This window comes from Rhinoraja longicauda, chromosome 5 (genome assembly GCF_053455715.1).
Source record: "Rhinoraja longicauda isolate Sanriku21f chromosome 5, sRhiLon1.1, whole genome shotgun sequence".
In the NCBI taxonomy this organism is placed as follows: Eukaryota; Metazoa; Chordata; class Chondrichthyes; order Rajiformes; family Arhynchobatidae; genus Rhinoraja; species Rhinoraja longicauda.
This window is the reverse complement of record NC_135957.1, coordinates 73,354,650-73,371,119: the sequence shown is the minus strand read 5'-3', so window position 1 is coordinate 73,371,119 and position 16,470 is coordinate 73,354,650. Positions and strand designations below refer to the sequence as shown.

Sequence of the window (16,470 nt, the reverse complement as noted above, 5' to 3'; positions counted from 1 at the left end):
ATGTTGAAAGACTGGAGCGACTGGGCTTGTATACACTGGAATTTAGAAGGATGAGAGGGGATATTATTGAAACATATAAGATTATTAAAGGATTGGACACGCTAGAGGCAGAAAACATGTTCCCAATGTTGGGGGAGTCCAGACCAGGGGCCACAGTTTACGAATAAGGGGTAGGCCATTTAGAACAGAGATAAGGAAAAACCTTTTCACTCAGAGAGTTGTAAATCAGTGGAATTCTCTGCCTCAGAAGGCAGTGGAGGCCGATTCTCTGGATGCTTTCAAGAGCTTGCTTTAGGGTTAGGGTCAGCTTGTTTCCATGCTGTTCATTTCCGTGGCTCAATGTGGTTAAATTGTGGGAGGTCTAACTCCATGGAGAAACCAGCATCGACGCACGTGGAAAAATATGCCACCAACTATTGTTGTGGAAGTTCCAGTCTTTCTTATTTGATCACGTATGTGTGGAAGACCAGAACTTAACCACCATTAAAACTGGCTAATAGTGCCAGTTCTATTCAAATTTGTAGGAATTTGCCAGCAAAATGCAGATCAAAGTTGACTGTGTTATTCCTCTTCATCCACTTGCTTCAAATGCCTCCTTCTGGATAAGATCTGTCCAACGTTTCCTCATTTTTAACAAACGCAAAGTTAAGTATTCTAAACAGGTTGCCACCTGGTTGTTACTGGATGACAATATCTCATCTGAAGAACAATGCCTGATCATAGATCAAATATACGGGATTTTCAATTTATATTGGCACAAATGTGCCATTGGCACAAACTAGGTTTGTATTCACTGGAATTTAGAAGGATGAGAGGGGATCTTATAGAAACATATAAAATTATAAAAGGACTGGACACGTTCGATGCAGGAAAAATGTTCCCAATATTGGGGGAGTCCAGAACCAGGGGCCATGGTCTTAGAATAAAGGAGAGGCCATTTAAAACTGAAGTGAGAAGGAACTTTTTCACTCAGAGAGATGTGAAATTCTCTGCCACAGAGGGCTGTGGAGGCCAAATCACTGGATGGATTTAAGAGAAAGTTAGATAAAGCTCTCGGGGCTAGTGGAATCAAGAGTTATTGGGAGAAGGCAGGCACGAGTTACTGATTGTGGATGATCAGCCATGATCACAATGAATGGCGGTGCTGGCTCGAAGGGCCTCCTCCTGCACCTATTTTCTATGTTTCTCTGTAAATCAAGTTCCCCAATACCTAGTGACTTAGTAGGAGTTGCCAGTTATTTGCAGCCTGCAGTTCAGGTCATCTCAGATGACCACAGATGTGATCAAATGCACAAGTCCAAAACAAAGTAGAGGTCAGATAACTGTCTTACTTAGTGTATTTTGACCTAATTATCTGCTATGATACTTTATTTTCAATGCCTTTTACATTTTTTGCTAACTTAATTTTCTAATTATTTGAATCTATTTCAATAGTTATTCCATCTTCTGATCAGTGACCTTTAAAAATATTTGACTATGGTAACCAGTCAAAGATTAACCAGGATATTCCAGGAGTGGCAGGATCTGATGTCTGAAAGCTGTCAAATTAGCAACAACACTTCCTCCTCGATAACCATCAACACAGGTACAGGTCAAGGCTGTGTGCTCAGTCCCCTTCACTACTCATATCATATCATCATATCATATATATACAGCGCGGAAACAGGCCTTTTCGGCCCACCAAGTCCGCGCCGCCCAGCGATCCCCACACATTAACACTATCCTACACACACTAGGGACAATTTTTTTTACATTTACCCAGTCAAATTAACCTACATACTCTCTTGGTAACCATGACTGTAGCCAGACACAGCTCCGGCGCCATCTTTAAATTCGACAACAATGCTACTGTTGGATAAATAATGGATAATAATCAGTCAGAATACAGGAGGGAGATTGAGAATCTGATTGTTGTTCTGGAACAATTCAATCTTGCTCTCAAAGTCGGCAAGACCGAGGAGCTGATCGTTGACTTTCGGAGGAGAAATTCAGAAATCCAATAACCTGTCTTCATCGACGAGACGGCAGCGGAGAGACTCAACAGCTTCAAGTTCCTGAGTATGCATATTTTTCAAGATTTGTCCTGGGCCCAGCAGATCGATAAAATTACAAAAAAAATTAATCAACACCTCAACCTCCTTGGAAGATTGAGGAGATTCAGTATTCAGGTGAACTCTATCATCAAACTTCTATAAGTGTACAGTGGAGAACATACTGACTGGGTGCATCTCAACCTGGTTCACCAACCCAACACCGATGAATTAGACTACAGAGTGGTAGACACTGCCTGGTTCATCTCTGGTACTGACCTTCCCACCATTAAAGCAGGAGGAACAGCCTCAAAAAGGCAGACAATATCACCACAAAACTCTGGCCATACTCTCATTTTGCTGCGACCACCAGGAAGGTGGTAGAGGAGCCTGAAAACCAAGACCACCAGATTCAAGAATAGCTTCTCCCCAGCAACTATCAGGCTCTTGAATAACACACAATACCACCATCAATCTCATCATCAGTAATCTTCTACGGAATGTGCCTTTGGATGTACTATGGACTTCAGTTTTGCACTATTACATAGATACATAGACAATAAGTGCAGGAGTAGACCATTCGGCCCTTTGAGCCAGCACCACCATTCACGATGGCGGCACGGTGGCGCAGCGGTAGAGTTGCTGCCTTACAGTGAATGCAGCGCCGGAGACTCAGGTTCGATCCTGACTACGGGCGCCGTCTGTACGGAGATTGTACGTTCTCCCGTGACCTGCGTGGGTTTTCTCCGAGATCTTCGGTTTCCTCCCACACTCCAAAGACGTACAGGTATGTAGGTTAATTGACTGGGTAAATGTAAAAAATTGTCCCTAGTGTGTGTAGGATAGTGTTAATGTGCGGGGATCGCTGGGCGGCGCGGACTCGGTGGGCCAAAGGGCCTGTTTCCGTGCTGTATCTCTAAATCTAAATCTTAAAAAATCCAATGTGATCATGGCTGATCATCCACAATCAGTACCCCGTTCCTGCCTTCTCCCCATATTACTTGGTTCAGCTAGACCTAAGAGTTATATCTAACTCTCTTTTGAATGCGTAGGTAAGAAAACTGCAGATGCTGGTTTAAATCGAAGGTAGACACAAAATGCTGGAGTAACTCAGCGGGTCAGGCAGCATCTCTGGATCGAGACCCATCTGGGTCGAGACCCATCTTTTCATTTGAATGCATCCAGTTAATCAGCCTCCACTGCCTTCTGAGGCAGAGAATTCCACAAATTCACAACTCTGTGAAAAAGGTTTCTTCATCTCAGTTTTAAATGGCCTACCCCTTATTCTTAAACTGTGACCCCTGGTTCTGCACTCCCCCAACATCGGGAACATGTTTCCTGCATCTAGCGTGTCCAATCCCTTAATAATTTTATATGTTTCCATAAGATCCCCTCTCATCCTTCTAAATTCCAGTGAATACAAGCCCAGTCGCTCCACTCTTTCATCATATGACAGTCCCACCATCCAGGGAATTAACCTCGTGAACCTACGCTGCACTCCCTCAATAGCAAGAATGTCTTTCCTCAAATTAGGAGACCAAAACTACACACAATAGTCCAGGTGTGGTCTCACCAGGGCCCTGTACAACTAGAGAAGGGCCTCTTTGCTCTTAAAACTCAACTCCTCTCGTTATGAAGGCCAACATGCCTGCATGCTTACTTTCAGTGACTGATGTACAAGGACACCCAGGTCTCGTTGTACTTCCCCTTTTCCTAACCCGACACCATTCAGATAATAATCTAATCCCGTTCTTGCCACCAAAGTGGATAACTTCACATTTATCCACATTATACTGCGTCTGCCATACATCTGCCCACTCACACAATCTGTCCAAGTCACCCTGCATCCTCATAGCATCTTCACAGTTCACACTGCCACCCAGCTTCGTGTCATCTGCAAATTTACCAATGTTACTTTTAATTCCTTCATCTAAATCATTAATCTGTATTGTAAATAGCTGCGGTCCCAACACCGAGCCTTGCGGCACCCAACTAGTCACTGCCTGCCATTCTGAAAGGGATCCGTTAATACCTACTCTTTGTTTCCTGTCTGCCAACCAATTGTCTATCCATGTCAATACCCTACCCCCAATACCATGTGCTCTAATTATTATGGTTATCTAGTATTACCGTTATTAATTTATAGTATTATTATGTACTATTATGTACTATTGTGTACTATCTGTATGTTGTTGCATTCATTGGTCTGTTAAACTGTAGCATGCAAGAATTTCACTGTTCAGTTGTCAGCACAAATGATAATTAAACACTCTTGACTCTCTTAACTCAGATTAACTAGCCATTGACTTTTCTGCTGCTTGCAGCAGGTTGTTGTGTGAATCACAATTGAAAATGTCTGCCTACGCCACGATAATTACTGCTAGTAATTTGATCAAAGTTTTGCAAACATCAAATTGCCTACCGTTCTCGACAAAAAATGTTTTAATTATTTACCTTGCGTGAAAATCTGAACCTCTTCAGTAATGCTATAATGAAATGACATTTCGGAGTCATTTTTTACTTAGATCTGCAGCTGTGCACTTGCAAGATAAATATCAAACAAAAAGAGGTAATAATCACTTCAGTGCAAGTCAAGTCAAAAGTGTTTGATTGTCAGATGTACCAGCAATGGAACCATGAAATTCTTACAAGAAGCAGCATAATAGGCCTGTAACACGATACACATAATATATAATAAACAATAATTCAATAGTAATAAGCCCGATACTAGTGCAAAAAAAGCACAAAGTCCTTAGTACAGTGCCGGGTTAACCTAGCAGCAAAAGTAGCATATGCTACAGGCCCCGCATTTCTGCGGGCTCTGCACTAAATACTTCTTAAGACTGAAGATTTTTTTAAAAACTAGAATACTTTATTTCTGAGTGTTGTTTTGCACAAGCCAACCTTACCCTTCCCTCCCCAGCCCCACGACATTCCCGACTGAGATTGACTGTAACGCATGGCTCAGTTTGTGCACGGCGATCAGTGGGCGCGTCTCGGTCCCCGGCACTGTACGAGCCGCTCCGTCCCACCGGTCACTCCGCACTCCGTCCCGGCTCAGTGGCGTTTCTGGTCAGGCCAGCTCCGGCTTCTCCTGCGGCCACTCCGCCTCTAGCTCCTAGGAGGCCCCCTGACGAAGCCCCAGTCCACACTGATGGGCTGCCCGGCCAAGCTCGGACCCGTTCAAACCCTCCATGGCCTCCTGCGCCACCTTGTAGCCTAGGTCTCGTATTCCACCACAACGTAGCCCTTGAGGTAGTCGGTGCGCCGGTCAGGGTTGAGGTGCAGGTTCTTGATCTCACCGTACTTGGCAAACTTGTCGTGGATGTCCTCCTCAGTGGCTTCCTCGTGTACCCCAGTCACAAACAGGATCCACCCCTCCACCGAGCGTTGAGGGCCTAGCTCGTCGCCGTCTTGCTCCACGGAGTCTTAGTCTTCTTGCAGCCTGGATCGAGCGCCTTCCTCAGAGCCAAATCCTCGCCCCTTCCGCCTTTCTTTCAGTTTGTGGATACCTTCTTCGCCCTCGTCGTCCATGGCGAAGTCCTCGACGCCTGCCTCATGGAGGTGCAGCAGAAGGTGGAATTAGAACGTGATTTTGCCTCGTACCAGGAAGAATTGTCCTCCCGTTCCCTGGCAAAACGTCCAAATTAAACAAAGCATTAATCCTCCTTGCCAACAAACTGTGTTTTCCCCCGTAAACTTACAGCATTTAATTAAAGCTGTGTGCTTGGGCCAATGTACAAACAAAGTCAACTGAACATCACTCAGGGATAGTGTAAGAAAATAACTGCAGATGCTGGTACAAATCGAAGGTATTTATTCACAAAATGCTGGAGTAACTCAGCAGGTCAGGCAGCATCTCAGGAGAGAAGGAATGGGTGACGTTTCGGGTCAAGACCCTTCTTCAGACTATCACTCAGGGATAGAGTGTGATACATGCTACAACTGTGACATATTCTGCTCTTGATATTTCAACCTTCATGTTAGTGCTCGCAAATGTAGAAACAGGGTAATAAGCAAATTATCACTTTTATTAACCCTTAAAGTACGTGCCCTTATCAATGAGCAGTTACTTAGTTCAGTTTAGTTTAAAGATACAGCGTGGAAACTGGCCCTTCGGCCTACCGAGTACATGCCAATCAGTGAGCCCCCCACACTAATGCTATCCTACACACAAGGGACAATTAACAATTTTACCAAACCTGTACATCTTTGGACTGTGGGAGGAAACCGGAGAAAACCCACACAGGTCACGTGAAGAATGTACAAACTCTGTACAGACAGCGCCCATAGTCGGGATCGAACCCGGATCTCTGGCGCTTTAAGGCAGCAACACTACTGCTGCGTCACCGTACCATCTGTCACATTTTGAAAGCATTCAAATACGAAGTAACTGGCAATCTTGTTTTCCAATCCACTGTGCTCAACTGCTTTCATAGGCAGCTGGAAATAATTTTTTCACGTCACTTAAAGTTTGTAACTACCTAGAAATCATGCACAAATAGTAGGTAACACAAATAGTGCTATTTTGAATTCTTCACCTTTATTACCCATCACTGACTTTCTATGTGCAACATCGCATTTACAGACTTATTTTTTAAACTCTTTGCTAATGTTATTCTTCAGCATGCATAAAAGCAGATCAGCAAACGTTCTCTCTTCAATTATTTGTTCTTATGGATAAACAACCCCTCACTTTATGCATTGCAAAGTAGAGAAATCAACAATGTAGTCATTGCTATTTAATGGCCTCATTCAACAAATTTACTGTTAAGCACATGCAATTAAAACAATTTTCCAGAAACAATTCTCAACAAATTACAGAAAGCAAGTGACACAAATATTTACCTGCCACGCCTTAATCACAGGCAGTAGAGCTAATACATCAAACTGCTTGAATTTCATTTAGCAATTACAGTATCCTCATTCTACTTTTTACATTCTATTCTGAAGATGTGTTGAACCGGTAACTGTTAAATTTATACTCATTAGTTGTAAAAAAAAATACATTAGTCATCGGCATAATAGCTGAACTAATGCCTCATAAGCAACACCTGCACCCCTTGAAAGTTCTCTTTCCTTTTACATTAATGCAGGCCACAACTATGGATTTCACCTATCGACTTACATTACATGTTGAACCTAATTATATACAGCACCATCAGACCCTCTAGAAAGGACCTTATAAATCAATTCCAAAGTACACCCATTGATTTCATAGCCAATGCATGCATATCAAAATTCCACTGGCAACAAAATAGATAACGTACCACTTTTGTTTTTGAGAGGTTTAATTGAGTATTCTGACGCCACTATGTTCAAACAATACTCGTATAAAGAGGATTAGTGCAGCTGAATTGTACACATTTCTCTTCAAATCTTTGGAAGACATTGAACACAGGGTGGTGAATCAGTGGAATTCTTTGCCATAGAAGGCTGTGGAGGCCGTCATTGGATATTTTTAAGGCAGTGATAGATCGATACTTCATTAATACAGGTGTCAAGGATTATGGGGAGAAGGCAGGAGAATGGGGTTAGGGGGGAGCGATAGGTCAGCCATGATTGAATGGCGGAGCAGACTTGATGGGCCAAACGGTCTAATCACCGCCTGTAACTTATAACCTTATGACACATAATTTAAAGAGACAAAGGCAAGTGCTACTGTGAAGGTTTACACTGTACCTCAGCACATGTGACAATAAACAAAACTGAAACAATTGAGCCAAGATATTATAATCTCAGTGCACAAGTTTAAGCAAATTTCCTCTCGTGTCGGAATTTGGAGGAAAATTTTATTTTAACCTGCTCTTCAAAGTAGTTCTGATACAGGTTGCATTTTACATAGGTTATAAAGTAGTATTGATTTAAGAAAGAAAAAATATGAAGCACATATACGGAAAATGTAAATTCCACTCAATGAATAAAACTTTCCATGTACCACCTTCTGGGGAAAGAACACCGCTGATATAATCCAACACAAATCAATTTAATCAATTATCTGTCCTTCTCCTTCCTTCACTGTGGCTTGCAGCTCATTCTTCAATCACTTCACCAGCAGTTGCTTCTGCAGTCAATTTCTCCTACATTCGGGAATCTTGCCCTTTATGCATTCAGTAAGTCATAGTGTGGAAACAGGCCCTTTGGCCCAACTTATCCACATTGCCCAACATGTACCATCGACACTGGTCCCGCTTATCTGCGTTTGGCCCAGATCCCTCTAAACCGGTCCTATCCATGCACCTATATAAACGATTCTCCAACGTTCAGTTCATCTCAAAACCCACATCATTCAAATATTTTGTCCTTTCGCAACTTAAAAATGTATTTTTTTTTAAAAAATAGTTTATTTGACAGTCAGCTGGCTGAGAAAGGAATTTGGCCAAAGAAAATCAGGATGTAAATTGAGTAATGGAGTGAATTACCGACTGCAATTTGGTACGAGTTGCTGCCCCCAGATTCATTTATTTCCAATTCATAGTTTTAGGAAGTGATATGACCAAATTAATGTTTTTTTTTTACTCTATAACTGTATTTAAATAGTAGACCATACTTAGTAAGCAGGATCAGTATTCAGCGGTGAATAATTGAGCATTCGGCCTTTATGGAGATAATTTTCCATGCCAGAAAAAGATGAGCAGCAGCATGTTGTCATTTAGTTTTGCAATCATTTTGATATCAAAGCAAACAAATACTCACCGTGCCCCATCCGCTTTCCAGCTGACTTTATATGGCTTTTGATCAACAAAATGCATGTTTTTTTGGTCCATAGAAACAGGCTGTGCTCCAGGAAATCCAGACCTAGATTAACAGAAATGTTATACTGGGCAATCACAGTAAATATGCATTATACAATTTCTTCTGGGAAAGTAGGAGCTGTACTGGTGGCATTTTTTTGCGGGACGACCGGAATGGAGGCGGTAGATGCAGCGGGCCTTAGCCGCCAGCTGTACCCAGGTCTGTAAAATGGCGCCTCGTATATGGGCTGTTCTGCGCATACTGTCCTGACCGGGGCGATTGCGCTCATGTACGGGGATAGTCTTGCTGAGTTGTATGCAAAAAATGTATTTCACGCTACCTGGTACACGTAACAATAAAGAAACCATTGAACCACTGAACTTATTTTCTCAATCCATCTGATTTGTGAGGCACCACTTCAGCATTAATCACCACCACTCACAACTGAGTTTTATGCGACAAAGCTTTGACATGATAAGAAAGATTATTTAGCGTTGTTTTTCAACAACGGTCCCATTGTTTAGAATGCAGTTCACTGGATCAGTATCGTAACTTTAAGATGGAATTTAAGAGATTAAAGATGCAGGAATGTTGAGCAAAGAAAAACAGATCGCTGGAGGAACTCAACAGATTAGAGCAGTGTCTGTGGATGTAAACACACAGGCATGATTCATTTGCATCTTTTAGTGAAGGAAGGCTGCCATCCTACCCTCTAAGCCATATGTGATGCCTCATTCATGCATTGTGGGGGACTCTTTACTGCCTTTTGCAAAATATTAGCAAGTTTATATTGTACAGATAGATGCTCCCCGACTTACGATGCTTCGCCTTTTGATATTTTGACTTTACGATGGTGCAAAAGCTGGGCAACGGCAGCGAGCCGCAGCTCGCTTCCGGCCACGTGATCGGCTGTATTAAATGCATTTCAACTTGTGATATTTTTGGTTTACGATGGGTTTCTCGGAACGTAACCCCATGGTAAGTTGAGGAGCACCTGTATCTCAATAGCAGATAACAAGGAAGAATTTCATTGTTCTGTTTCAGGAATGACAATAAAACACTCTTGACTCTCTTGACTCTTGATCTCTGTCAGAGATATTCCTTTCATCCTATGTGACTTCTCCAACTCCCTCTGCAACTTAAAACCGACTGTTTACTTTCTTTCCCAGTCCTGATGAGGTGTGTTTGACCTGAAATGTTAACTCAGTTTCTCTTTCCACAGATACTGTCTGACCTGCTTAGTGCTTCCACCATTGTCTGATTTTGTTTCAGATTTCCAAACTTAGCTGTTTCCAAACTTAGCTGTTTCTTAAGCCGTGAGATCCATCGCTGCGAGCTGACATTCAAATCTACCACATTTCTACTGAACTGGCTTTTAAGTTATTTTCCCACTCCATCTTGGACAACTCCTACTTCTCTTTGGATTTTTAGGAATAAATCAAGGTTGCAGTGCATTCCAACACTTCTTATTCCAACACTTCTTATTCCAACAAATGTGAAAGAATGGTATTTCATATGTACTGATCTCTTTTCTAAATACTTATTCACAAGTGGACTTCAGCTAGATTCATTTTTCTGCAACAGGGAATGCATGGAAATAATCACTTCTCCGTTAATGTTATGGCAAAAGGAGTTAGGTTTACTTTAAATTTCCAGACTACTAAAATAGAGAATGTGCAATCAATTGGAAGACAAATATAAATCATCATCATCATCATCAATTCCAAGTTAACATTCAATAGCAAAGGCATTTAGGGTAATTACACTTATGTGCATCAAAAAGTGCTCACCTTTCCCATCCAGAGAACTGTTGACATTTCCTTTGGATCTCTCCCAACCTAGGTTGGATTGTCATTTGTGTCACGCCTTTAACTTGTATTCCTTCCAGAAAAATAGCGCCCTAATGAGAAAATTAAACAATAATAGTACAATATGTGCTAGAAGTGAGGTAAATGTAGAGTAAAATTAGATTACATTAAAAATTGTTATTCAAGCCAATCCATCAGATCACTTTCCCGGCAGGTGAGTTGAAATAATGTTACACCAATATGTAAAATGCTTAGCTGTCCCTAACAGGTCAATCTAATTTTAACAGAAAATGCTGGAAACACTCAGCAGACCAGGCAGCATCAATGGGGTATTCCACCTGATCTGACAAATGGTTCCAGCATTTTCGGTTCTCGTTTCAGATTTCTACCTTTTCCACTTTGGTTTTCATCTAATTTTAAGATAAGTACAAGATACATGTTATACGGGGCAATGGCAAGGTGCTTGGCTTATCCAATATCCTAATACATGTTGTAGATTATAACTTGTGGTACAATAATTCTTGCATGTTGTACAGGTATGGGATTAAGTGCATGTCTATCAGATATTGATGTTGGATGCATTATTAACTAATCTTGAGGTTTGCCCAATTTATCTCAAAAGACCCCTGCAAAAACCACTCAAAAAAATCAAATATTCTTTTGTAGTTCGTAATAAAGCTCCACATAGATGTTTAATGGAAAACAGATGTTTATCAGCTGATTTTTTCCCCATTGTTCCTGTTTATCTGGTCTGCTTCCATCCTTCCAAATCTTGTTGGCTATTGCAGGTGATTCCCATCAAGGTCATTGGCACCAGCTATTGAAACTTAAGTTTCATAACTGCTGCATAGATTATTGATGATTAAGGTTGTGAGGGGTTATGGGGTGAAGGCAGGAGAATGAGGTTGAAAGGGAAAGATAGATCAGCCACGATTGAATGGCGGCATAAACTTGATGGACCAAATGGCCTAATTCTGCTCCTAGAACTTATGAATATCCTCTGTCAAACAGATCGTTTGAAAAGGCAAAATCATGATAATTTATTTCACATTGAATCCAGGGGCAAAATCCAGTCTTGATGAAATTCCCCCACATTATGATGGGGAATTGCCACTTGGCTTCTACATGTTGATTTCACAGTGCAGAATTTGAAGCCCCATTAATTTAGAGGAAACATACAGAAATTAATTGAAGAGGAAAGGAAAATGATTACTATTTTTTAATGATTTTGCTTTTACATTTTCAATAATTTACAGGTATTGGTAGTTAGCTTTTTCTTACATTTTAATAGGTTTTAAATGACTCCACACATCAAACTTTACTCTGGACGCTGGGCTCTATCATACTGAGGACCCATGGAGTAGGTCCTTGATACAAAAGCAAGTTAACTGGAGAGGGGCATCGGATCACAGGACGACCGGAATGGAGGCAACGGTTATATCGGGCCTTTGTGGCCAGCTGAAGTTGGGACTGTAAAATGGTGCCAAAATGGCACCACTTGCATATGGACTCAGTGGGCTGTTCCGTACATACTGTACTGACCAGGGGTAATTGTGCTTATGTACGGGGATAGTCTTGCTGAGTTGTGTGCTAAAAAATGTATTTCACTGTACCTGCTAAATTTGACAATAAAGAAACCATTGAATCAGGGGGTATGGGGAGAAGGCAGGAACGGGGTACTGATTGAGAATGATCAGCCATTATCACATTGAATGGTGGTGCTGGCTCGAAGGGCCGAATGGCCTACTCCTGACCCTATTGTCTATTGTCTATTGAACCATTGAGGCATGGGAAACCTCAGCTGAAAATTCCAGATGTGGAGAGCAGGTCAGCAAGATCTGCTCCATTGCTTTTCTGATAGTAACTTATTATACACTTGAAGGTTATTTGGCCATTACAAACTTTGAGAATAACCAAATTGTATTCCATTCTTGCAAGTACCTGTTCAAGCTATCTCAACGTAATTTTGAGTTGCCTTAAAACTTCTTCCAATCCTATATAATTTTTACCAATTTAAGTCGCTCTTTTCTCCTCTTGCTGGGGTTGGAGCTTGAAGATCCAGGTTCTGTGTCGTTGCCGATCTTGCATCCATCATCATCAGCATTTTCATCACCGTCCTCAAAACACCAATCTGGTCGTTCCGGTGGCGGCGGTGCATCGTCTACCTCACCATAGCGTGAAAAAAGTTCCTGCAAGTATTCCCCTTTATAAATACCAGGGGGCCTTGCCTGCCCAAAAGTAGCAACTGCTGCTTCAATGCTAAATAGAAAAATATAGCAGTCATTTATCTCATGCAAGAAAGCTGCTAATAAAATTAATCAAACTGGAATTAGATTGCAAAGTCCTATTAGAACCAACGTAGTATGTGGCAGCAGTTTAATATCAGTAGTCCCAATATCATCGTTGGTAACACTCCAGTTAAAGCAAAGATTTGTTAGACATGATCACTATGGATTAAAATCTCTGAAAACAACTGCATTTGATCGTTATGTGCTTACTTGCAGTCTTTTTTTGACACAAAATGCTGGAGTAATTCAGCGGGACAGGCAGCATCTCTGGAGAGAAGGAATGGGTGACGTTTCTAGTCGAGACCCATTCCATCTCTCCAAGTGTCACTCATTCCATCTCTCCAGAGATGCTGCTTGTCCCGCTGAATTACTCCGGCATTTTGTGTCTATCTTCGGTTTAAACCAGCATCTGCAGTTCCTTCCTACACACAGTCTATTGTGTAGTCTGCCTGACAAAAAATGTGTTCCTGTGCTGTGACATATGGAGACAATAACACATGTAAAATTGATCCCATTTCAATTTGTTAGGTGCTATTCCACACTGCTACACACAGAGAAGATTGCAAAACCAGGACTGCAAGTAAAACTTACTAATACTCATTTATTTTGTTGAAAAAAAATATTAATCAGTAACACAACTTAAAAATAGTTTTCAACATCACTATTGCTGCACACAATCTCAGAATTATCATCGAATTCCATCCGGAATATGAATGAGCATATGAAATTGAAAGTTTTTTTTTTTACTGAATTGCCACATAATCCTAATTGCTTATAAAAGGAAAATATTTGCACTTACATGCATATCTCAGCACCCTGCTGTAACAATATTCTATGGTTTAGAAAGCCAGAAGCAGTCGGGAAACAATCATTTTGTGTTTCACCTCTCGCAGATATATCACAGCATGCTCTTCCAGTGACAACAGAAGAATGAAGAACAGAAGCAATGGAGCTCAATGCAAAAACACAACTTTCAGATGTTTTCCAAACAGCAAATCTAAACAATGAAATACGGTAACAAGGAGCCATTGACAATATACAAGTAACTTGTCATTTTAGAAGGGGGGGATAAAAGGACAATAGCCTAATCATGCCCGTTATATAATTCATCTAAACTACCTTGCTGATGGCTTATATGTCAATAAACCATTGGAGTCCCGTTGCATATTTCATGTACACCATATGCTGCCGAATTTCATAAATTAGATTTTCTTCTTTAAAAAAGAAAAAAATTAGTTTGGAGACAATGAAACGACTTTATTCTTGGGGACTTACCAAAGGAGGAAGACTTCTGCATGCCGCATGCGAGGGTGGACAGTTCAAAGGGCTGCTTTCACTGAGTATGCATGTGCATTCATCATGTAATTTTGGGAGTCAAAAAATTGCCAGTTTCAGAAACAATCCACAAGTAAACCATCGATATTCAGTCCACACATGTGGTTTAATTCCCTGTATAACATTTAGGATTACGCAACAAATCAGTAGAATACACTTCCCTTCTAGGTGGTTGAATATAAATTGTTAAAACTTTTCCTTGTGCTTTACTGACCATAATCTTACACGAGAAATTTCAATTTTGCATTTATTTCCTCAGTACAATAGAGCCAAAGAAGTACTTAACACCAACACACTTGCAAAGAGTCACCACATAAGTATGCCAATTCCCTTTGGCACAACTTTAATGATATGCTCATACATTCTAAATATACTGTGAAAGTTAATTACCTCCAATCCATCTTCTCCACCAAGTAAGCACAGATAAGAAATCCAGTTCGATTGAAGCCATGCGTGCAGTGTACTCCTGTAAAACACATGTTTAGTATGAAAGCTTTTTTTTTTAAAGGCTTTTTGCTACCTCTATTCATGTGATATAGATAAAGGGAGACAATTAAGGTCAAGTATGGTCCAAAGAATACTCAACAGATTCATTCAAATTGGCAAGATTTCAATCTCAATTGGAGCATGTTAGGTGCTACAACGATCTCTTCGCCATGCAGTATAAGGCAGAGGATGAATCAGAATTCATACTCTCAACTACTATTCAGCAAGTTCTACGAGCAATTCATGAGTTAATGTGCATCACTGAAAGACAGAAATGATTGCATTAATGATGCCCACAGTCACAGAGCCTACTTGCACTCAACTGTTTAGATTAAGTACATAGTCCTGGGCTTTAGTCATATATAGTTGTGGTACAACAACTAAGTTAACAAGATACTAACTCAGAGGCATGAACTGAATTTTGATACAACTTTTTGAAGCCTGTCATAACTGCTGCAAACTTAATTAAATTAAATTATCTGGAATTAAAAAACTCTTTGTAAAGATAATCTTAAATACTGACAACCAAGAAACCACAAGTGTTCATTCTTTCTTTTTTTTTTGCTTTCAAAAGGCATCAATAGTACAGCTTTTTGTACCCAAGAAGAATAAGGTGATGTGCCTCAATGACTACTGACCGGTGGTATTAATGTTCGTGGTGATGAAGTGCTTTGAGATGTTGGTTATGGTGCATATCAACTCCAACCTCAACAAGAACCTGGACCCACTTCCATTTGCCTATCGCCACAACAGGTCAACAGAGGATGCAATCTCACTGGCTATCCACTCTGCAATGGACTACTTGGACAATAAAAACACATACTTCAGGCTGTTGTTCAGACTACAGCTCAGCGTTTAATACAATCTTCCCCTCCAAGTTGGTTACCGCCTGGAGGATTTCCGGGACCGCTGGGCACCGCGGGGGATTGGATGTATCCTGGATGGGGATTGTAATATAATTGTATAATAGTTTCAATTGGTATATTTGTTTGTATAGTATTCTGGTGGTGGGTTCTGTTTTGGTTTTATTGTATTGTCACCTCACCTTCTGTCTCCTTTTTCTGTACGTTTACTTATTTATCTATTTATTCAATTCTCTATGTTCTAGAAATCCCTGTAAAGCGTCTTTGAGTGTTTGAAAAGCGCTATATAAATGTAATGCATTATTATTATTATTATATATTATTTTAATATTTGAATAAATATTTTTGATTTTTTTTAAAAATTAAAAAAAGGTTGGTTACCAAGCTCACAGAAATGGGTCTATGCACATGCTTCTGCAACTGGATCCTCAACTTCATTATCAACAGACCACAATCTGTACGAATTGGCACCACACATTGTCCTCAATAACCATCAGCACAGGAGCACCTCAAGGCTGCCTGCTGAGGCCCTTGCTCTACTATCTCCATACTCATGACTGCGTAGCCATGAACTCCATCTTCAAGTTTGCCGATGACACCACCATTGTTGGACAAAATACAGATGATGATGAGTCAACGTATAGAAGTGAGGTCAATCGACAAATCAAATGGTGCCAAAACAACAACTTTGCTCTCAATGCAAGTAAGACCAAGGAACTGATTGTGGACTTTGGAAGAGGAAGGACGATGATCCACAAACCTATCTTCATCAACAGGATGGTGATGGAGAGAGTCAAAAGCTTCAAATTCCTGGGTAGGCATATCTCTGAAGATCTGTCCTCAACCCAGCATATTGATGCAATCATAAAGAAAACCCATCAACACCTCTACTTCCCAAGAAGATTGAGGAGGTTCTGTATGTCAA

At 40.8% G+C, this 16,470-nt stretch overlaps 1 protein-coding gene across 2 annotated transcripts in view; it reads right to left on the bottom strand.

Moving 5' to 3' along the window:
* rngtt (RNA guanylyltransferase and 5'-phosphatase) overlaps positions 1 to 16,470 on the bottom strand; it is a 268,716-nt gene that overhangs the window by 210,764 nt on the left and 41,482 nt on the right. For both annotated transcript variants that reach the window (XM_078400229.1, XM_078400230.1), the window contains 4 exons: positions 14,587 to 14,662; positions 12,583 to 12,832; positions 10,556 to 10,665; positions 8,727 to 8,828 (listed from right to left, as the gene is read on the bottom strand). In XM_078400229.1, coding sequence (XP_078256355.1) covers positions 8,727 to 8,828; positions 10,556 to 10,665; positions 12,583 to 12,832; positions 14,587 to 14,662 — 538 coding nt within the window. The remainder of the gene's footprint in view (positions 1 to 8,726; positions 8,829 to 10,555; positions 10,666 to 12,582; positions 12,833 to 14,586; positions 14,663 to 16,470) is intronic.